Consider the following 23,137-nt stretch of genomic DNA (forward strand, 5'->3'; position numbering starts at 1 on the left):
TACACCCTCTATACATCCTCTGTACATTCTCTCTATACATCCTCTGTACATTCTCTCTATACATCCTCTGTACATTCTCTCTATACATTCTCTCTATACACCCTCTATACATTCTCTCTATACATCCTCTCTATACACCCTCTATACATCCTCTATACACCCTCTATACATCCTCTCTATACACCCTCTATACATCCTCTATACACCCTCTATACATCCTCTCTATACACCCTCTATACATCCTCTCTATACACCCTCTGTACATCCTCTCTATACACCCTCTATACACCCTCTATACATCCTCTATACATCCTCTCTATACACCCTCTATACACCCTCTATACACCCTCTGTACATCCTCTGTACACCCTCTCTATACACCCTCTATACATCCTCTATACATCCTCTATACACCCTCTATACATCCTCTATACATCCCCTCCTGTAGCTCTTGGCTTCCTTCGGCCCTTTGGCTTACCACCGCGAGACACCGCCCCTCCTTTGCGACCAATGAGATTGTTGGCCATAGAAATTTAAAAGTAAGCTCATCGGAGAAGTGGGTTGGGCAACGTGTTGGGAGTGCATGCAGGCGTTGATGTTTCTACCAATAGGCAGCCCGAGTCGCTTAACAGACAGCGATGTGATCCAATCAAAAGTTTGCCGGGCGGAGACGTGTGTGGCACGGCGTGCACAGTACATGTAGCGTGTGGGGCTTTAAACTTCAGAGTTGATTTTAATGCAGTGATTGTCTTTTTGATCGTAACCGGTCCCGTGCCCTGCAAGCTCCGGCTGGTGTTGGTTTCGCCCGGTCCGCAGTCATCATGGGTAGAGGTAATGGATTCTCATCGAAGTCTTGACGCTGCGACAATGTAACTAGAGAGAGGCTGCGCATATCATGTTCTGATCATTCAGTTACTATGGATCTGTTATGATTGTCATTAATTGGCTGATATATACATATGTATGTATCCTGTGTGTGTGTGTATGTATGTATATGTGTGTATATATATATATATATAAACACACACACACTTGCTCAGCACTTTACAATATAAAGGGAGACAATACAGTTCAATAAAAGAGGGTTAGGAGCAGGGTCCTGCTCCTTGGAGCTTACAATGTAAGGTATTATATATATATATATATATATAAATTATATCTTAGATTGTAAGCTCCAAGGAGCAGGACCCTGCTCCTAACCCTCTTTTATTGAACTGTATTGTCTCCCTTTATATTGTAAAGTGCTGAGCAAACTGTTGGAGATATATATATATATATATATCCAGATTAAAGCGTGGTATAGTCACATGACTTTTTCTTGCATTGTATACGCCAAGTGGGTGTTTGTATGATTATTGCTTTTAAGGGTTAGTCCACCTTTTATAATAAAATGTGCAGTGGTTGTAGATCATGGTGCAGTGTGGACAAATTGTTCTTCCTTCCACGTATTATATACTTGTAGGTTAATTTATTGATTTTGCAATCAATCACATCTCCACTCAAAGTCGGTGAAGCTCAAAAAAATTTTGCAGCTCAATTCTGGTAGATTGATGTTTTTTTGGCGTGTTTTCATTCCCATAGAAATACGTGGAAATGCACGTCCAACAGTGTCTTTTCTGACATGGCAAAAATTCTTGATGTTACAGATGAAATTACTCTCTGTTGGCTAATAGAGAAACACCAGCACTCAAAATGCCTGCACAAATTGCACACAAACATGCAACAAAAATGCTCCATTCAGGTGTGAATGGGTTCACACCTGAGCGTTTTCCGCAGTGTTTTGCAGAAACGCACTACAGTTCCTTTAACATGATTTCCTATGGGACAGGTTCACCTGTTTTTTTTTTTTTCACCCAGTGCATGTTTTGGAAAGGGTCTGGGACTTGTATAAACACAAAACGTTGCATTTTTGGTTCTATAGACTTCAATTGGAACGCTGCAGAAAAGCACGTATTGCAGTTTTGATGTGTTTTAAAATCTGCCTAGCAACAAGAAAAAAAATATGAAGAAAAATCCCACAAAACACAAGTGCAAAGATGCAAATCGCAAGGCAGAAACTCCTCAAACACAACCTGCATAGGTGTGAACCTACGGTGAGGACGGATTGTATGTTGTGTGTGCTTCCCCATCACAGGAACGAGTGCAGAGCTGTTGTATTGTTTGTCCACAAATCCGCAGCGCATTTTCTCTCTGCAAATCAGCACATTCACAATGCGCTCCTCCTGTCCCAGCATCACGTAACTGGGTGCTACTGTGATAAGGGGATCATACTCAATGTACTATTCTTCCTAAATCATATGCAGCATGGCGCTGATCATTCAGAATGTGCTGTTGTGTGTTTCATTTTTTTGGGTCAGGCTTTGCAGAAGCCACAACTGGCCTAGAAGTAAGTCATTTCAGGACCTGTTCACACCAGGAGGCGCAGGAAACCCTCCTTTAGTGCACCACATTCAAAACACACTGTATTTATGATCTGCTGTGGGTGTTAATGCAATGCTAATGACACCCCAAAGTCAGTGCGTTTGCCTGCACCTGTTCGCATGGTACAGAAGTATTATGTGATTCAGTTGCAGTGCGTTTCTTATAGTACATGCACTACTTCTGGTGCAATTTCAGTGCATAAAAGTGAATGGCCTGAAAATGCACTGCACTCAAATCACTTGCATTCCTTTGCAGTTTCCTGTGTGAACTGGCCTTTAGGGAAGCTCAATAATCAGTACACTGCACCATGATTTGTAAACTAGTGGCCACTTAAAGCGGCACTCCACCCAAAAGGGGAAGTTCCGCTTTAAAGACTGGTCCCCATTTAGGATTGGCACCTTTGGGGAGCGGGTACCTGAAATTGACAGGTATCCACTTCTGCTGTGATTGCCTAGGTGATCAGAAGCGGAAGTTGTCCTCCTCCCCCTCCCTCCCCATAGTCTTCTGGGACACGTGACAGAAACTGTCACGTGGCCTGACTACAGGGCCATTCAGGCAGCGCAGCACTACTAGCGCATGCACAGTGGGCAACCGGAAGCCGCAAGCTGTCACAGCCGGTTGCCCACACTGAAGATGCTGGTGCCTGGAACACCAGATGGCTGGTGAAACGGGCTTCGGGGAGGACACCGTGAGACAGGTAAGTGGCTGTTTTTTTAAAAGTCAGCAGCTACAGTTTTTGTAGCTGCTGACTTTTTTTCTTTTTTTCACAGTGTGACTGGAACTTCACTTTTTAACTGCATTGTAAGTTTTATTATAAGGCCTCATGCACATGGTGTTTAAAATAGCTGCTTTATACAGACTTTCAGCTGTGGTTTTTGTGAGGGTTTTTTTATTTCCTCTGTAAAAGCACCCATATCTTAGCCTGTGTGTCCATGCACACATAGGCATTTACAGTATTTGAAGAGGAATGTTTATAGGTGTGGAAAAAACCCAGCAAAGGTGTGTTCTGAGAGGAGCTTATGAGTAGAAAAAAAACACTTGTACTCATTTAAATTTATTTCAGTGGCTAAAATAAATAATTATTCTGGCCAGTAGAATGCAGTAATGTTCGAACACCATATGCACATAAATGCATACATATTGTAAAATTCAAGAGTGTTTCTGTGGCAAAAAAATGCTGGTAATTTTCATAAGCCCATGTGCATGAGGCCATCTTTTACCATCAAATTGTTGCCCAATGTAGCATTTTTCTGGCTCGGATGAAGAGGGTTGGCATTGATCTCTCACTATTGGATGCTTATAGTCGAGGATTTGTAATATGTAGCCTCTTTATAATGGGATTTATCTAAAGTTTTTTTTTGTTTTGTTTTTTTTTAGTTTTTTTTATTGTAATGTAATATCTGAGCTGAATTAAGATTCAAAGGGCAATGCCCTTTTCTAAAGCTTCAAAATTGTGGACTTTGTCCATGAGACATCCCTGCAAAGCCTTGTTTGTCTGGTGCAACTGAAAAGAAAGGGCATGCTTGCAATTTGTCTTTGGAGGAATGTTACTACTTTTAGCTGATCAATAGGGAGGGTACAGATAAGACCTATCTCTTACTGAATAGGAAATTACACCTGACAGTGTAACACTCCATTGATGAGCCAGTGTGTGGTTTTTTTGTTTTTTTTTGCAAGTGTTTTTCAGGTGCTCCCATTAAAGTCTAGCTGACAAAAATGCACTATGCCCATAAGAAACTTCTATTCTATACTGGGATTCAAGCACCACAATGCTCAGGTGTGAATCGGCCCATTGCAAATAATGTGATTCTATTTTGGTATTCATTCAACAAAACTCTTGGGTATGAATGGGGGCTAAATCAATTACAAATATTTGTCAACTTGTTAAATATTCTTGAGCAACACCCATCTCCCTCCCCAATATTTTAACCTTTTGTTCCCTGATACTTTGCCATTGCAGGGGAGATCTTTCCATGTAAGTGCACCCTTATTTAGCCAAAGAGCCATTTATTGAAGGGCAGTTTGTGCATTGTGGTGATTGGACAAGTTTTTATCCTGTAGGGCAGGGGTCTCCAAACTTTATAAACAAAGAGCCAGTTTACTGTCCTTCAATCTTCAAGAAGACCAAGGTGGGTAGTGGGAGTAAAAAATGCCCCATTGTCTGTGGGAGTAAACAATGTCTGAGGCTTGCTGGTCAGTGAAAATAAAAAAAAAAAAATTCCACAGTGCCTTTGGTCAGTAGAAGGAGTGGTGCCCCATGATTGGTAATAGCGGGAGGAATAGCGCCCCGTGATTGGTAATGGCAGGAGGAAGAGCGCGCCGTGATTGGTAATGGCGGGAGGGATGGTGCCCCGTGATTGGTAATGGCGGGAGGGATGGTGCCCCGTGATTGGTAATGGCGGGAGGGATGGTGCCCCGTGATTGGTAATGGCGGGAGGGATGGTGCCCCGTGATTGGTAATGGCGGGAGGGATGGTGCCCCGTGATTGGTAATGGCGGGAGGAAAAGTACTCCAAGGACCAGATAAAAGCAAGCAAAGGGCCGCATTCAGCCCACGGGCCACAGTTTGAAGGCCACTGATGTAGGAATTAAAATGTATTTGTACTGGGTGTAAAGGTAAACTTCTTCGCCTTGGGTAAGATAGTAGCTGTTGACCTATAAGCTTGTGATTGTTTCACAGCACCCCAGGAGCCCCAAACTCCAGGGCACTTTTACAATGCATATTCTGACCAGAGGCCAGAAAGTTGAGCACTGACCTGCCACCTCCTGTACCAAGTAATTAGCTCTCTATGATGGGAGATTTTTCATAAAGTTGTGGTGAAATGAGGTGGACTAGAGCTGGATGTGACAAAATACTATAGCTGGAATTTTACTTAAAGCAGAACCTCGGGATATTTACAGTTTGCTCGTTCAATTGCCAAATTGTGGACAGGCTGGGTTTAGATCAAACTCATGTTCAGCCTGAAGATCATCCCTATCTGCTATCTGAAAACTAGTATACAAAAATACATGTATTTTAATTCTTGGACAAATGCTGCACAGGTCCACATAAACAGATCTCATTTGTGTCAGTAACTTCATCATGCATTTCAAAGACTTCCCATGAATCCATAATGTGATGTGTTTAGCATTGGAAAGCACCTTCTAGTTTCTGTTTACACATGCAGCACCCTCAAACAAAGGAGGTGAAGGACAGGAGTTCAGGAGAAAATGCAGCCATACAACACATACAGTGAGGAACAGAAGTATTTGAACACCCTGCGATTTTGCAAGTTCTCCCACTTAGAAATCATGGAGGGGTCTGAAATTCACATTGTAGGTTCATTCCCACTCTGAGAGACAGAATTTTAAAAAAAATCAGGAAATCACATTGTATGATTTTTAAAGAATTTATTTGTCTTGCACTGCTGAACATACCGTATTTTTCGCTCCATAAGACGCACCTGACCATAAGACGCACCTAGGTTTTAGAGGCAGAAAACAGGAAAAAAAATATTCTAAACCAATGGACTGCGGACACAGTACAGGAGATGACCAGAGACTGCAAACCCAGTACAGGAGATGACTGCTGACCTAGGCGGAGGGGGAGCGGGTACCTGAATTTGACAGGTACCTGCTCTTCCGCGGAGTTGTTCTTTGGTTAGTGTCCGCTCTGCAGCAGGACCTTACCTGCTCCTCTATCCAGGAGCGGCTTCTGGGACCTGTCATGTGTCCCAGGTGCCGCCTTACCATCCACAAAGCGCACCGCTTATCGCGCATGTGCACTGGGCACCTGGCTGTCAAGCCGAGCCGCCCACACTACAGAAGCCGGGAAGACAGCGTGGCGCTGGATAGAGGAACAGGTAAGGTCCCGCTGCAGATCTGAGCGGCTGGCCCTGTATTCTGACGCGGCGGTGGAAATACCGGACCGGCCGCTCCATAAGACGCACTGACATTTCCCCCCCTTTTTTGGGGGGGAAAAAGTGCGTTTTATGGAGCGAAAAATACGGTAAGTATTTGAACACCTAAGAAACAGCAAGAATTCTGGCTCTCAAAGACCTGTTACTGTGCCTTTAAAAAAAGTCCACCTCTACTCCACTCATGAATCTAACTTAGTAGCACCTGTCTGAGCTCTTTAAAGACACCTGTCCACCCCACAGTCAGTCAGACGCCAACTACTACCATGGGCAAGATCAAAGAGCTGTCAAAAGACACCAGAGACAAAATTGTGGACTTCCACAAGGCTGGAAAGGGCTACAGGGCAATTGCCAAGCAGCTTGGTGAAAATAGATCAACTGTTGAAGCAATTGTTAGAAAATGGAAGAGGCTAAAGACGACTGTCAGTCTCCCTCGGACTGGGGCTCCATGCAAGATCTCACCTCGTGGGGTATCTCTGATAAGAAAGGTGAGGAATCAGCCCAGAACTACAAGGGAGGAGCTGGTCAATGACATGAAGAGAGCTGCGACCACAGTTTCAAAGGTCACTGTTGGTAGAACACTACGCCGTCATGGTTTCAAATCATGCATTGCACGGAAGGTTCCCCTGCTCAAGTCATCACATGTCCTGGCCCGTCTGAAGTTTGTCAATGACCATCTGGATGATCCAGAGGAGGCATGGGAGAAAGTCATGTGGTCAGATGAGACCAAAGTAGAATGTTTTGGTCTAAACTTCACTAGTCGTGTTTGGAGGAAAAAGGATGAGTTGCATCCCAAGAACACCATCCCTACTGTGAAGCATGGGGGTGGTAACATCATGCTTTTGGGGGTGCTTTTCTGCAAAGGGGACAGGATGACTGCACTGTAATAAGGAGAGGATCAATGGGCCAATTTATTGTGAGATTTTGAGCAACAACCTCCTTCCCTCAGTCAGAGCATTGAAGATGGGTCGTGGCTGGGTCTTCCAACATGACAACGACCCAAAGCACACAGCCAGGATAACCAAGGAGTGGCTCCGTAAGAAGCATATCAAGGTTCTGGAGTGGCCTAGCCAGTCTCCAGACCTAAATCCAATAGAACATCTTTGGGGGGAGCTGAAACTCCGTGTTGCTCAGCGACAGCCCCGAAACCTGACAGATCTAGAGGAGATCTGTGTGGAGGAGAGGGCCAAAATCCCTGTTGCAGTGTGTGCAAACCTGGTCAAGAACTACAGGAAACGTTTGACCTCTGTAATTGCAAACAAAGGCTTCTGTACCAAATATTAACACTGATTTTCTCAGGTGTTCAAATACTTATGTTCAGCAGTGCAAGACAAGTTCTTTAAAAATCATACAATGTGATTTCCTGCATTTTTCAGAGTGGGAATGCACCTACAATGTGAATTTCAGACCCCTCCATGATTTCTAAGTGGTAGAACTTGCAAAATCGCAGGGTGTTCAAATACTTCTGTTCCTCATTGTACCATAAGCAGATTGCCATTATGTATGTACAGACTTTGTGTTCATTTGAGGTTTTTAAACTGGCTGAAGACATTGTTTCAGATTCTTCTGCTGGAAATAAAATGTATCAATAACAATGTAGCATATCTACATATCTGTTTGTAGTGTAAACACAATGTATCTGTTGGTAAATGTTATGCATTTGACAAATAACACTTGGAAAAACAATCAGACTGTGTAGATGACATGAAATGGTAATGCAAAAGCGGAAGGAAAGAACATTGATGAATTCTCCCATCAACACAGTCCGTGTTGATGGGGGGAATGCCTCCTGCAGAGCTATTGTGTTCTGCCACCCAGAAGTGGAGGCCTTCCTAAATGAGGGAACACAAAGATTTCTGCTAGTGACTATAGGCATGGACAGTAATCACATGCTAAAATTCTGACAGGCAGGTTGTACCCAAGTCAATCCAATCAACCTGTCCATAGATGGATCCAATCTTGGACGGTCCCTACTGAACCGCCCAATGTTCGATCCATCTATGGCCAGCTGAGATATGCATTTTAATGTCAGCCACACTCTTCAATTTGAAGTAGAAACCCATAGTCTTCTTTGGGACTGTCTCCTGGTTCTGTGGAAAGTGCCATAGAAGGTCTGAGTTTCTACTAAATACATGCAAACCATGGGAAAAAAAGCCATGCAAACATTATGGAGGTCCATGGTTTCAAGAATTCAGAAACTATGCTGTAGGGAGTTTGTTGGGAAAGTTGTTAAAAAGTATACTCTAACCACTTGACCTCCAAAAGGTTTTACCCTCTTCATGACCAGAGCATTTTTTCTATTGAACACTGCATTATTTAACTGACAATTGCTCGGTCATGCAACACTATACCCAAATGAAATGTATATAATTTTTTTTTTTTTCACAACAAGCTTTTTTTTTTTTGGTGGTATTTAATCACCAATGTTCTAAAATTTAGCCATTTTGTAGTCTGCTACATATATTTGGTAAAAATAACCCAAATCCGTGTATTTTATTTAGCTTGTGTGAAAGGTATAGAGACTACAAACTGTGGTATGTATGTATGTGTTTTTGTGTATGTATATATGTATGTATGTATATGTATGTATGTATGTATATATATATATATATATATATATATATATATATATATATATATATATATATATATATATAATATTATTTTTTTTTTTTTTTTTTGAAAATTGATCAGTCCTGATGAACTGATTTGAGGCCCTAAACTGTCAGGAAAGTACAAATATCCCTGCAATTACCCAGTTTTGGAAAGTAGAAGTCCAGTATAAGGTATTAAGAGCTATGGCAAGTTTTTTGAAGTTGTGATATATATTTTTTTTTCTTAACATTTTTGTGGAAAAATAAAAAAAATGCAATAATTGTGGGGTTTATTTTTCCCCCACTATTACTTTTTTTTTTTTTCTTTTCTTTTAATATAATGCCACCAGTGCAGTACAGCGTCATCATTTGACTAGTGTGGCAGTGATCAGGGACACTGGTGACAGTATGGATGGGGGGTGGTGAGAATTTTATTTTTAATTTTTTTCTGTCTTCAGAGTAGTTAAGTGTCACTGAACAGTCATAGTGACACTGTATTACTCTGGGGAGGTGATCAGGATTTTTTTTTTTTTTTTTAATACTGAGATTGCTTGTTGCAGTGATTTTATCACTGTAACAGCAATTGTTTGATTTGTCATAAATGGCTTTCATTCATGATCTATTGTGGTGCTGTGATTGGCCCAGGTACCATGTGATTGTTGGTGACCAATCACAGCATCATAATAGTAAGCTGTCATGACTAGAAGCCATTCGTGACAGCTTTGCTTACAGGTGATCGCTATGGTCATAGTGGTCACATGATACCCCGACTGCTCACAGCAGGTAGGTACTGTGCACTGTGATCTGCTGTATCCACTGGTCACACAATCATGCCAGCGGTTTAGACATTAATGGCTGTGTTGAGTTATTTTGAGGGGACAGCAAATTTACACTGTTATACAAGCTGTACACTCACTACGTCACATTGTAGCAAAGTGTCATTTCTTCAGTGTTGTCACATGAAAAGATAAAATATTTACAAAAATGTGAGGGGTGTACTCACTTCTGTGAGAGACTGTACATAGACATACACAGAATGAGATGAGTAAATAATGTGTACATACAAAACATATGATCTGTGTTAGGCCAGGATGGTTTTTTTTTTCTTCTCTCCTGGACTCTTTTGTTACAGGGGGAGGAATAAGCAGCATAAAAACGTACCTATAGCTGCATTTTTGCAAATGCGCTTAGGTGCATCAAGCATTTGGGCAGTCATTCATTTCATTGGCCAGAAATATACCTAGCATTTAGGCACATTCAGCTTTTTTTCTGCCTAAATGCTCCATTCCTAAATGTGCAAGTGATGTTTTTTTTTCTGCCTCTAAACTCTATGTATGCATGGATACATAGGTTAAAAAAAAAGTATGGTATGTATTTATTTATTTTAAAATCCTGCCTAGGTGGATGCCGCATCCGTCCAATGATGCATCTGTCCCCCACTGGCTCTAAGAGTGAAATTTAGTGATCACATGACCACTGATTGCTGAGTTCTCACAGCCTCTCTGTGCAGTGGTCACCGCTGTCTGCACCTCCCCTTAGCCAGCCCCTCCCTCCAGTGCTCACTGGAGCTCTTGGCTGTGGAGCGGCTGGCTCAGGTTCTCAGCACATCACTGACAGGCTGAGCCAGGTACCGCTCCAGACTCTGGGGTGGATCCCGACTTTAAAGCAGGATCTTTCCCCAGCCTGGACCGGCTGAGTGATGTCAGCCGACAGTGGGCTGAAGCTGAAAACGGGTCACAGGAGAAGTACAGTCAAAAGAGCTTTAGTTGTAGTTCTCCTTTTAACATAGAGGGGCATTTAGAGGCAGAAGAAAAACAGGCAAGTGCCTGTAACAGCGGCATTTTCAAAATGACAACCAAATCACACTCTTCGTTCCTCCCAAGATCTCCTGCTCTCTAGTTCCCTTGTCACTTCCTCCTCCCATGCCCACCTGCAGGACTTCTCCCAACCTATGGAAATCCCTACCCCAATCTGTCCAATTATCTCCTACTCTGTCCACTTTTAGGCGCTCCCTGAAAACTTTTCTCTTCAGAGAAACCTATCCTGCCTCCACCTAACAACTGTACATGTATTTTCTCCATTTGCTCATCCCCCCCCAGTTATTACCTTTTGTATCACTTGACCCTCCCCCTTTTAGATTGTAAGCTCTAATGAGCAGGGCCCTCTGATTCCTCCTGTATTTAATTGGTGTGTGCGTGTGTGGGTACATGAGATCTGAATTAATATGTATACACAACATATGAGATCAAATTCTTTATTCATATGTATACATTTGCAGCGCATATGAGATCTGTATAGACACAGAGCACATAAGAGATCTGTATTCCTATGTGGGCAGCACAGTCGCTAAATGGTTAACACTTCCTCCTGGCAGTACTAGGATCATTGGTTCAAATCCCAGCCATGGCACCACCTGCCTGGAGTTTGCATGTTCTCCCTGTGCCTGCGTGGGTTTCCTCCGGGTACTACGGTTATCTCCCACACTCCAAAGACATGCTGGTAGGTTAATTGAATCCTGTCTAAATTGGCCCTAGTATGTGTATGTATGAATGTGAGTTAGGGACTTTAGATTGTACACCCCTTGAGGGTTAGGGACTGATGTGAATGCACAATATATATATATATATATATATGTATATACTGATCGCGCTAGATAATTACCTGAAATCAATGTGTACACACTAGATCTGTATTCCCATGTGCGCGCACACGGAGCACGCTAGACGTGTATTGCCATGTGCGCGCCCACGCTGAGCACCCTAGACGTGTATTGCCATGTGCGCGCCCACGCTGAGCACCCTAGACGTGTATTGCCATGTGCGCGCCCACGCTGAGCACCCTAGACGTGTATTGCCATGTGCGCGCCCACGCTGAGCACCCTAGACGTGTATTGCCATGTGCGCGCCCACGCTGAGCACCCTAGACGTGTATTGCCATGTGCGCGCCCACGCTGAGCACCCTAGACGTGTATTGCCATGTGCGCCCCCACGCTGAGCACCCTAGACGTGTATTGCCATGTGCGCGCCCACGCGGAGCACCCTAGACGTGTATTGCCATGTGCGCGCCCACGCGGAGCACCCTAGACGTGTATTGCCATGTGCGCGCCCACGCGGAGCACCCTAGACGTGTATTGCCATGTGCGCGCCCACGCGGAGCACCCTAGACGTGTATTGCCATGTGCGCGCCCACGCGGAGCACCCTAGACGTGTATTGCCATGTGCGCGCCCACGCGGAGCACCCTAGACGTGTATTGCCATGTGCGCGCCCACGCGGAGCACCCTAGACGTGTATTGCCATGTGCGCGCCCACGCGGAGCACCCTAGACGTGTATTGCCATGTGCGCGCCCACGCGGAGCACCCTAGACGTGTATTGCCATGTGCGCGCCCACGCGGAGCACCCTAGACGTGTATTGCCATGTGCGCGCCCACGCGGAGCACCCTAGACGTGTATTGCCATGTGTGCAATACACGATCATATGAGATCTGAAATCCGCACTGTACACATGGGAATACAGGACTGTTGTTGGGCGGAGTACATTGTGAGTGACGGGGGACGTGTCTCGGTGGGCGGACCTTACACGTACCAGCTCCGCCATTCTCCCCCTCTCTGTCCCTTTAAAGATGGCGGCGCCCAGCTGTGTGTTCTTACGCTGAGCATGCCCACTAAATCCAGTATAACCAACCCTCCCTGTCTGTCTCCTAGGAAAGAAAATGTCCAAACCCAGCGACGGAAGAAGCGGGGAGGCACCGGAAACCTGTCGATCCGGGGGAACCAATGAGAACAACCCGAAAATGAACGGGGTCGGTGTGATTTGTAAATGTTTTGCTGATTTTGCGGCTTTTTCTGTGTATCCGAGCCAGTTCCGGTCAGGACTCCATAGGAGCCCCCTGCGATGACTCCTGATTTCTAGGAAACGGCTTTGCTCTGTTGTCTGCATCAGGCTTTCTGGGATCATATAGATTAGAGCCGACCTCGATCAGGTGCTGGCTGCCTAGACTTCTGTATGATTAGTGAGAGAACAGGAAGCAGCTGCAGGGATCTAATAGAAGTGTCTGCAATGATGAGATTGGAAACACATTGGGGCTGACTTTCTCCTAAGCAATGTTTACATGTACATAAGGGGTTAAATAGATGAAAAATGCAGGAAGTCTAGTGAGGATCCGAATGCATCTTCATGTATGGGTGCTGCTTGTGCAGAGTACCAAGTCTGCCCGCTCCACCCACTGCGTTCAGTGCTGATACAACGGCTGCTTTCTGAGGCCCCTTTACACACGGGCGGTGTCTGTTCAGTCTCCATAGAAGATCCGAAACTAATCCTCTGCTGAGTCCCACCAAAGCAATACATGCCTATTTCAACTTTTTTTTTTTTTTTTTTCCTTACTCCAGAAAAACAGCTCCATTTTATGGATATGGATGGGCAGATGTAGGCGCCCACCTTGGTCTGCCCACCTCCTGTCCGCTCAGTAAGGGCCAATTAACACCAGTGTTTTGATCTGCGTATTAGTGCAGCTGTAAACAGAAGACAATCTGAAAAACAATCATTTCCAATGTGACCTATTTACACCATAACGCTGCGCATGCACGTCAGCGGACATCAAAATGTATGTCAACAGATGTCGGCGTGCATTAAAACATGGCTAAAATGGATGAAAATGTACATGCATTTTCCATATGTTTTAGCGCAAGTCAGTGTGAATTGGCCCTTTTTAAAAATTTTCCGTTCAGTCCAACTAATCGGTACAGACCAGGAGGTGGGCAGATTTAGGCAAGTGCTTGCATCCACCCACCCATAGGGATGTACAGTTGCAAGAAAAAGTATGTGAACCCCTTGGGATTATGTGGAGTTTTGCATGAATTGGGCATAAAATGTGCTCTGAACGTCATCTAAGTCACAACAATAGAAGAACACAGTCTGCTGAACATAATAATATACAAACATTAGATGTTGCCATGGTTTAATTGCACATAACATGTAAACATTCACAGTGCAGGGAGGAAAAAGTATGTGAACCTTTGGACTTAATAACTGGTTGACCCTCCTTTGGCAGCAATAACCTCAACCAAACATTTCCTGTAGTTGCAGATCAGACCTGCACAATGATCTGGAGTAATTTTGGACCACTCCTCTTCACAAAACTGTTTCAGTGTAGCAATATTCTTGGGATGTCTAGTGTGAATCTCTCTCTTAAGGTCATGCCACAGCATTTCAATGGGGTTGAGGTCAGGACTCTGACTGGGCCACTCCAGAAGGTGTATTCTGTGCTGTTGCAGCCATTGTTTTGTTGAATGACTTGTATGCTTTGGGTCATTGTCCTGTTGCATCACCCATTCTCTGCGGAGCTTCAGTTGGTGGACAGATGGTCGTACATTTTCCTGCAAAATGTCTTGATAAACTCTGGAATTCATTTTCCCATCAATGACAACAATCCGTCCAGGCCCTGAGGCAGCAAAGCAGCCCCAAACCATGATGCTCCCTCCGCCATGTTTCACAGTGGAGATGAGGTTTTGATGTTGGTGTGCTGTGCCTTTTTTTTCTCCACACATAGTGTTGTGTGTTCTTCCCAAACAACTCAATCTTGGTTTCATCTGTCCACAGTATATTTTGCCAGTAGTGCTGTGGAACATCCAGGTGTTCTTTTGGAAACTTCAAACGTGCTGCAATATTCTTTTTGGACAGCAATGGCTTCCTCCGTGGTGTCCTCCCATGTACTCCATTCTTGTTTAGTGTTTTCCTTATTGTAGATGTGTCAACAAAAATGTTAGCATGTGCCAGAGATTTCTGTAGGTCTTTAGCTGACACTCTGGGATTCTTCTTTACCTCATGCAGCATTCTGCGCTGTGCTCTTGCAGTCATTTTTACAGGACGACCACGCCTAGGGAGAGTAGCAACAGTGCTAAACTTTCTCCATTTGTAGACAGTCTGTCTTACCGTGGACACATGAACATCAAGGCTTTTGGAGATACTTTTGTAACCCTTTCCAGCTTCATGCAAGTCAACAATTCTTGATTGTAGGTCTTCTGAGAGCTCTTTTCTGCGAGGCATGGTTCACATCAGACAGTGCTTCTTAAAACCAGTAAACCCAAAACAGGTGTGTGTTTTTTAAGGGCAGGACAGCTGTCAGCAACACATCCAATATCATCACACTGATTGGAGTCAAAGTTGGCTCACTCCTGGCTCCAATTAGCTCTGGGAGAAGTCATTAAGCTAGGGCTTCACATACTTTTTCCTCCCTGCACTGTGAATGTTTACATGTTATGTGCAATTAAACCATGGCAACATCTAATATTTGTGTAGTATTATGTTCAGCAGACTGTGTTCTTCTATTGTTGTGACTTAGATGACATTCAGAGCACATTTTATGCCCAATTCATGCAAAACTCCACGTAATCCCAAGGGGTTCACATACTTTTTCTTGCAACTGTATGTCCTTCTTCCTTTTTTTTTTTTGTTTTGATCTTTGTACTCATGGGTCAGTAGACGGGCCGCCTGTGTAAAAGGGGCTGATTTAATATAATGGAGACTATGCAGTCAATTACTTCTAATTAAAATGCACTTTAGCCGTGGTGCGACAATGTCAAATCGCATGACAAGTTGCATCGGTGTGAACCAGGACTAAATAACATTTTAATTAGCAATGGAACTGTTCTAAAGTCGGAGTTATGCCAATTTGAAAAGTAGTTCCTGCACTACTTTTGCAGATTTCTGGTGCAACTTGCATTGACATCTGTGCATGAAGTTGCACAGATGTCTTACAAGTCACACCTGAAGTTGCACTGAGATGTGTGAAGTTGTACGATTTCAAAAGTTGTATGCAGTGTGAACCAGGGCTCAGGCTTCATGTACACAGACATATGAAGTATAGAGGCATTTTTTTTCTGTCTCAAGTTGGCAAAAAAGAAACACAAAAGTGCTCCTCTGGCCCGGGGCAGACTGACAACTCATGGGGCCCCCAGGCAATAGGGGATCATGGGGCCCCTGTGTCCTTGCCCAAACTCAAAAAACCCTATGAAAAGGGTACCAGGGCATCTCATTGGGCCCCCTACTGACCCCAGGCCCTCGGGCAGTGCCCGAGTTTCCAAATGGTCAGTCCGCACCTGCCTCTGGCCAATATACTGTACTGCCTGCATATGCATGGGCAGATTGGCTAATGTGCAGATGAGTTCAGAGGTGTGAAAAACAAAATGTAAAAACAATCCTGAAAGCTGCATTTATTTATTTATTTTTGGTCCATGTGCATCATGCCTAAAAGCCTATCCAATTCCATAAAAGAGCTTAATTTAGGGGAAGCAAAATAGAATAGATATTTCAAACACAAAAGCAAAATAAAAAAAAGTTGCAGCCATATATTCAATCACCTGGTGATCTTGCCATTAAGTTTATTTTTCAACTTCCTCTAACAGACTAAGCTATCCAGCAAAAGTTGCAGTTGGAGGGTTGAGACAAAACCATTAAAACAAGAATTTCTAGGTTTTATTTTAAGGGACAAGTTCACCTTTCGTAACATGTTAAATGTTACATCCTGAATATGGGTGTTACATGTTACGATCAGTCCGGCCCCCGCTCTGACAGCTAGCAGGGGATCTCTCCCCCTTGCTAGCTGTTTAATGTAAAAAAAGTGTGGCTATGCACAGCCATGTCGTTCGCAGTCATCTGTGAATAAGACTACAAGTCGGCTTGTAGTCCTCAATGAAGTACCGTGATAGTTAATTCATCCTCTTCCTGTCAGTATATCTGCTTGCTCATACATCCCGTAGGAGGCAGACATGGCATCGGTGAGCTTTCCAGGCTCCCGCAGGAAAAAATAATAAATGCACATTTATTTTTTTATTTTTTTTACACTTTTTTTTTTTTTTTTCCTGAGAGCTGAACTTTTTCTTAATGGATGGCCCCCAAAAAACTTGTACAGAACAATGTAGCCACTGTGTGTGTTGTAATATAGTGAAGTAGTATTAACGATCTACAGTAGGAGGCACTGTGTTCCTGCAGTCCCATCTGTTGCCTGAATTGGGGGTTGTTCACATCACAATTTCTTCTTTCTGGATACATTCTTGCATATGCATTTTGTGTTCGATACATGTTCAGTTGGAGCCATTGGGATACATGGCATTCTGGATGCATGTTAAAAATGCACCAGAAATCACCTGTTACGAACAAACCCTTAAACTGAGTCGGACTGAGTGCTTCTCCATCATTCAAGCTAAGTGGGCTGATGTCGTTATGAGCTCCACCTTGGCCAATCAGAGGAAGTCTGTGTTCCTTACTTTTAAAAATCCAAGGCTTCTTCTCAAGAACTGAGAAGCACTCATCCGAAATCTGTTTAACCTCCCTAGTGGTCTGATTATGTCAGTATTTCTGTGCTCAAAGCGGTACATTTTTTTTGCATGGAAATATGTCGTTTATTGTAGGCCTGTAATTTTTAGGAATAACTCACTGAAATCTGTCCGAACAAGAGTCTAGTAAACATCCTCGGTATGTTAAAATTTGAAACACAAAATCATAAATTATTATTTAATCATAAAAAATAATATAATAAATTTAATTCAATAATATAATCAAACCAAAAACACTGAAATTTGAAATATAGCGCCAAGTTCGCACATCGCAGAGCAAAGTCGCAAAATCCTTTTCAGTGTCTGACGAATTTCCCCACGAATCATCACTCAATTCTGAAAGTGGTTCTAATTTACTATCGCTGTTCTCTAGCTGGTCTAAAACCACTTTTGACCTAAAGGGACGCTTTTTGGACGCCATGGACATTTCTCAGTTTCCAGGCAGAAAGAAATGTAAAAATGCAGGCAGGGCACAGGACAAAATGTATGTGAAATGCTTTGATACAGTAATGTTTTACTATGTGATTTTAGTGTATTTAGTGTGTCATTTTTTTTTTACATTTTTTAAATTTCCCGCCGGTTATGTCCCCCTAAAATCGCAGGGAACGGAACCCGGGAGACCGATGCCGGAGGACATTGCCAGGGACTCTGCAGGGGGGACATCGCGGGAGCGAAGGACAAGGTAAGTACAGAAGGGATCCTGGAGCAACGCTGCAAGGTATTCCCGAGTGTAGCTCGGGGTTACCGCTTGTGGTGCTGAAACTTTACCCCGAGCTACATTCGGGAATACTGCCAGGGGGGTTAATTCTGGCAACTGACGGGAAGTTGGTTGTACTGCTGGCAGAACAGCGTGCAGCTTGCTGTATGGAGCTAATGCTACTAAAGTATATTACAACCTAAAATAGAAAATGTACATTTAAGCAATGGTGAGCTGCAATGTATTTACATTTGTGTTTTTGGGCTGGATGCCCTTTTAAGGTTGACCAAAGAACTAAAGTAAAAAAAGCTTTAATATAAAGTATTCTTTGTATATATTTGTACATGTCGTGTGTTTTTTTTTCTTTTTTTTTCTTTTTATAAAATGTTCGCTAATAATTGAGTTGTCTGTAGGATGTGGGACATGGAAATCAAACGAAAATCAGTTCTTATATGAACCCTCCTAAAACATCTGGGGTGCGCACACCTCTTCAGGAAGAAAACTCCACTCCGCCTCATGAGAGCAAAAATATGGGTAAAGCCTTTTTGGACCCTCACAAAAAAGCAGAAGGTAAGAACCATAATGTGTAACAGGTATTTGCATTTCACCTTTTGAACTGGTAGTTTGGATTGTTTGACTATGATCCTAGTTACGTATGCTTTCCTTAGCAAGCTGTGAGAGAATAAACTGTGTTTTTAATGAGTTTATTGGTCTCAGTATATATTCTTCTTCCTTCAAAATGTTCTGGGATTTATCAGTGTGTGTATAAGGGCAAATAGCTGAATTCGATAAAATGTACATGCAGCTATTGGCCAGGGGTAACACGCTTTGACAATATTTGTAAGATATCAAAATGATTAGGGTGTGTCATGTTTTTTTTTAGAGAAGTCACAACCTAAATTTTAGTAGTAGTATCTATGGGTTGGGCACCTTGTGTGTGACATTGTATAATTCTCGCGCATGAAAGAATTTATAAAAAAAAAAAAATATTCCTGTGGTGTTCTTCCCTTGCTTTTTTAATGTAAGTTGTGTGTGCTATAATGACAGTAGTAAGTGATGGACCCAAGACTAGTAGTAGTGGGGAAAGAGATTAAAGAATAGTTGATAGTCACGCCATTTCAAAGCGGATGTTCCTATCCATGTGAAGGGTAAGACTAACTTTGACCACAATCTGCACATATATGGGTGGGTATTCATTAGTTAACTAGTTGCCGACCGCAGATAGCCGAATGACGGCTTGACTGCGGCCAGCCAGTTCTGGGTGGACGTCATATGACGTCCCCCCAGAACGCGCTCTCCTGCGCGCCCCAGGGGGCGCGCACCCGGCGATCTCCGTGATCGCTGTGTCCTACGGACACAGCTGATCACGTGATGTGGTAAAAGGCCGATCCCAGCGGCCTTTTACCACATGATCAGCGGTGTCCAATGACACGCTGATCACAGGGAAATGCAAGTGCCGGTTCTCGGCTGCACTTTCCTCGCGCTGTCAGATTGTGAGGAAAGTACTGCCGAGAACCGGCAGTTGTCACAGCGGGGATCGGCACCGATCATCAGGACACTGATGATCAGTGCCCTGATGATCGGTGCCCAGCAGTGCCACCCGCAAGTTCCGCCCACCTGTGCCCAGCAGTGCACCCACCTGTGCCCAGAAGTGTCACACACCTGTGCCCAGAAGTGCCACCTACCTGTGCCCAGAAGTCCCACCCACCTGTGCCCACCCACCTGTGCAGCCCAGCAGTGCTGCCAGTCAGTGCCACCAGTCAGTGCCCAGGGGTTGTGCCAGTCAGTGCCGCCAGTCAGTGCCCAGCAGTGATGCCAGTCAGTGCCGTCTATCAGTACCCATCATCAGTGTCACCTATCAGTGCCGCCTATCAGTGCTGCATATTAGTGCCGCCTATCCGTGACACCTCATTAGTGCTGCCTATCAGTGAAGGAGAAAAAATACCTGTTTGAAAAATTTTATAATAGAAACAAAGAGAGAATTATTTTTTTTTCAAATTTTTTGCATTTTTTTATTTATAGCGCAAAAAGTAAAGCGCCCAGTGGCAATTAAATACCACCAAAAGAAAGCTCTATTTGTGAGAAAAAAATTATCAAAATTTCATATGGGTACAATGTTGCATGACCGCGCAATTGTCAATCAAAGTGCGGCAGCGCTGAAAGCTGAAAATTGGCCTGGTAAGGAAGGGGGTATAAGTGCCTGGTAGGCAAGTGGTTAACCACTTCAAGTCCGGACACTTTCACCCCCTTCCTGCCCAGGCCAATTTTCAGCTTTCAGTGCTATCACACTTTGACAATTGCGCGGTCATGCAACACTGTACCCATATGAATTTTTTTAGCATTTTTTTTTAGACAGATACAACTTTATTTTGGTGGTATTTGTTCACCGCTGGTATTTTTTTTTAATTTTTTTTAAATTTTGCAAATAAATAATCTTTCTTCATAAATCTTGGCCAAAGTTATGTAGTCAGCTACCTTTTTAGTAAAAAAACAAAAAAAAAAACAAATTAGTTTACAACGAAAAATTATAATTTTTCAAAACTTTTTTACATTTCATTTTTTATACTTATGTTTTTTTTTAACATGCTGTAACCCTAACAGTACTACAGTGTCACCATAGTGACACTGTACTACTTGTGGAGGATGATGAAGGTTTTTTTTTTTTTTTTTTTTGTTTTCTTTTTTTATACTGATTGCTTTTATACCCATAAAGGCTGTAAAAGCAATCCTTTCTCCTTCTCTGGCTGCATTCTTGCAGCCATTGAGAAAGTGAGAGCTGTGATTGGTCACAGCTTGTCACATGGTACAAGGCTCTCTGTGATCATTCAGAGATTTCACAAGTAGTAAGCAATGATGTCAGGAAGTGCCAATTTGTGAGATATCTCTGAATGAATGCTTAATTTTTGGATAGCAATGAGCTGGTCTTGGCTGTGTTAACTGTGGTAACTGCATATGGTGTATTCATGAGTTTAAAATCTTGTAATAAAAATTTCCATTGGCCATGAGACTGAAAGTCTCAGCAAGCCTTTTCTAGCAGATGCTTTAGGCATGGGATGAGGTGGAAGGTCCAGTATGACAGCAATGGCTGCTATATTTACACAGCTACTCCTGGATGTTTTAACATAAAAGTGTGTGTGTGATTTATTTTTTTTTTTTTTTGGTTTTAGTTCTTAGGCAGTCCACAATTCTGTGCTTTGATTTAGTTGAGTTTTTTTTTTAAGTGTTTCCTTTAATACTTATGTATCCTGTCTATTTGAAAAATTTTAGCAAAGAAGACAAAAATTGTTACTATAACAGAACCAATAAGCAAAGCCACAGAGCACAAAGACAGTGAAAGTAGTGTGTCCGATAGTGGTCTGGTCCAGAATCAAAGCTTGCCTGAGCCACAGAAGAAGCCTTCCCCAGCTGACCGGAAGCCAGAGCCACAAAGAATTGTGAAAAAATCCAACAGACGGAAGTGAGTATGGAATGTTTTCATGCAAATAATGTGTAAAATTTGGTTTGATTTTAAACTGGATTCTTAATATTGTGTCCTACTTTGATCTTTTGCCCTCCATTTTTTATGTGCTAGTGCAAGCAGAACATACACCAAATTATTATTATTATTATACAGGGTTCACTGTACGCATTTGCTAAAGATTTGGTGTGCTACCCCTTTAACCACCTTCCGCGTGCCATATAGTACAATGACGGGCGCAAGGTGGTTCTCTCATTCTGATAGGATGTCATATGATGTCCTTCCATTCTCACCGCGCATGCGCGGCTCAGGGAGCGCGCGGCGATCGCCGGTGCGCTGTGTCCCTCAGACACAGAGGATCACGGATCACGAAAAGAGCCGAAGATGTCGGCTCGGTCATGTGATCAGCTGTGTCCAATCACAGCTGATCACATGTAAACACGGAAATGTCGGTTATCGGCATTTCTCTCCTCTCGAGCTGTCACGCTGACCGCTCGAGAGGAGAGGAGAGCCGGTAATCGGCTTTCCACGGAGGGGACATGTACACTGATTATCAGGGCACTGATGATCAGTGTGCCCTGATGATCAGTGTGGCCCCAGAAGTGCCACCTGTCAGTGTCCATCAGTGCCACATATCAGTGCACATCAATGCCACATATCAGTGCCCATCTGAGCTGCCTTTCAATGTCACCCATCAGTGCCAGTAAGTGCTACCTATCAATGCTAATCGGTGCCTATCCGTGCCAGTCAGTGCCGCCTATCAGTGTCATGTATCAGTGCTGCCTTTCAGTGCCCATCAGTGATGTCTGTCAATGCCCATCGGTGCAACCTACCAGTGCCTCCTCATCAGTGTCCATCAGTGCAGCCTCAGCGCACATCAGTGAAGGAGAAAAATCGCTTATTTACAAAATTGTATAACAAAAACTAAGAAAAACGTTTTTCTAAATTTTCAGTGGTTTTTGGTTTTGTTCAAGAAAAAATAAAAATCCCAGAGGTGATTAAATACCACCAAAAGAAAGCTCTATCTGTCTCAAAAAAATGATAAAAATTTCATATGGGTACAGTGTTGCATGACCGCGCAATTGTCAAAGTGTGACAGCGCTGAAAGCTGGAAATTGGTTTGGGCAGGAAGGGGGTATAAGTGCCCTGTAGGCAAGTGGTTAAAAGGGGTACCCAGCTGCATCATGCTTTCAGATTCCTGTGACTGAAAAAACTAAAAGCACTGTCTACCCCCACGGCAGACAAACCGTAGTTTGAACTGCATGTGCATTGGTTAGCACACCCGTAGTTCACTGACACTGCCTGCAGCTCTGAAAATGACAGCCTGTACGGAGGTATGGGCAACAGACCTGTGTGTGCAGGAGCCTGACATTGCACCTGCAATCTGCTGACTGTTGGTGCAATACTTTGCAGGTTCCTGTTTTAAGTAATTAGTGTAAGTAATAATGCAATACGTTTTTGTTTTTTTTAATTTAACCTACAAAAATATGTGCTTTTTTTATTTTTTTATGTAAATATGAACTTGGCCTTTAACCAAACCTTAAAAATAATCTTTGTGTGTCAACACTTTGATCTAAAGTCACTAGACATTAAATAGAGCAATATGGTCTCTTTTGGCTGGAAAAACATGAAGTGGTTACACCAACATCTTCAAATGCTTAGTCTACTTTTTTGTACTACTGTTTATAGAAAGCATAAATGCAGCAAACTTGACTTAATTATCAGTGTTCTTTTACACTTT

At 43.1% G+C, this 23,137-nt stretch overlaps 1 protein-coding gene across 2 annotated transcripts in view; it reads left to right on the forward strand.

The window, feature by feature from the left end:
- The first annotated feature begins 703 nt into the window (after nucleotides 1-703).
- KMT5A (lysine methyltransferase 5A) overlaps nucleotides 704-23,137 on the forward strand; it is a 37,122-nt gene continuing 14,688 nt past the window's right edge. The window contains exons 1-4 of one of the 2 annotated variants that reach the window (XM_089662017.1): nucleotides 704-831; nucleotides 12,614-12,711; nucleotides 18,353-18,509; nucleotides 21,207-21,396. In XM_089662017.1, the coding sequence (XP_089518143.1) occupies nucleotides 822-831; nucleotides 12,614-12,711; nucleotides 18,353-18,509; nucleotides 21,207-21,396 (455 nt within the window). In that variant the 5' untranslated portion in view covers nucleotides 704-821. Of the gene's footprint in view, nucleotides 832-12,613; nucleotides 12,712-12,767; nucleotides 12,892-18,352; nucleotides 18,510-21,206; nucleotides 21,397-23,137 lie in introns of those variants that run through there. The other variant, XM_089662018.1, reaches the window with a different exon arrangement.

Source organism: Staurois parvus, unplaced genomic scaffold, assembly GCF_062004578.1.
Source record: "Staurois parvus isolate SC_StPar_1 unplaced genomic scaffold, SC_StPar_1.0 ptg001418l, whole genome shotgun sequence".
Taxonomy (NCBI): Eukaryota; Metazoa; Chordata; class Amphibia; order Anura; family Ranidae; genus Staurois; species Staurois parvus.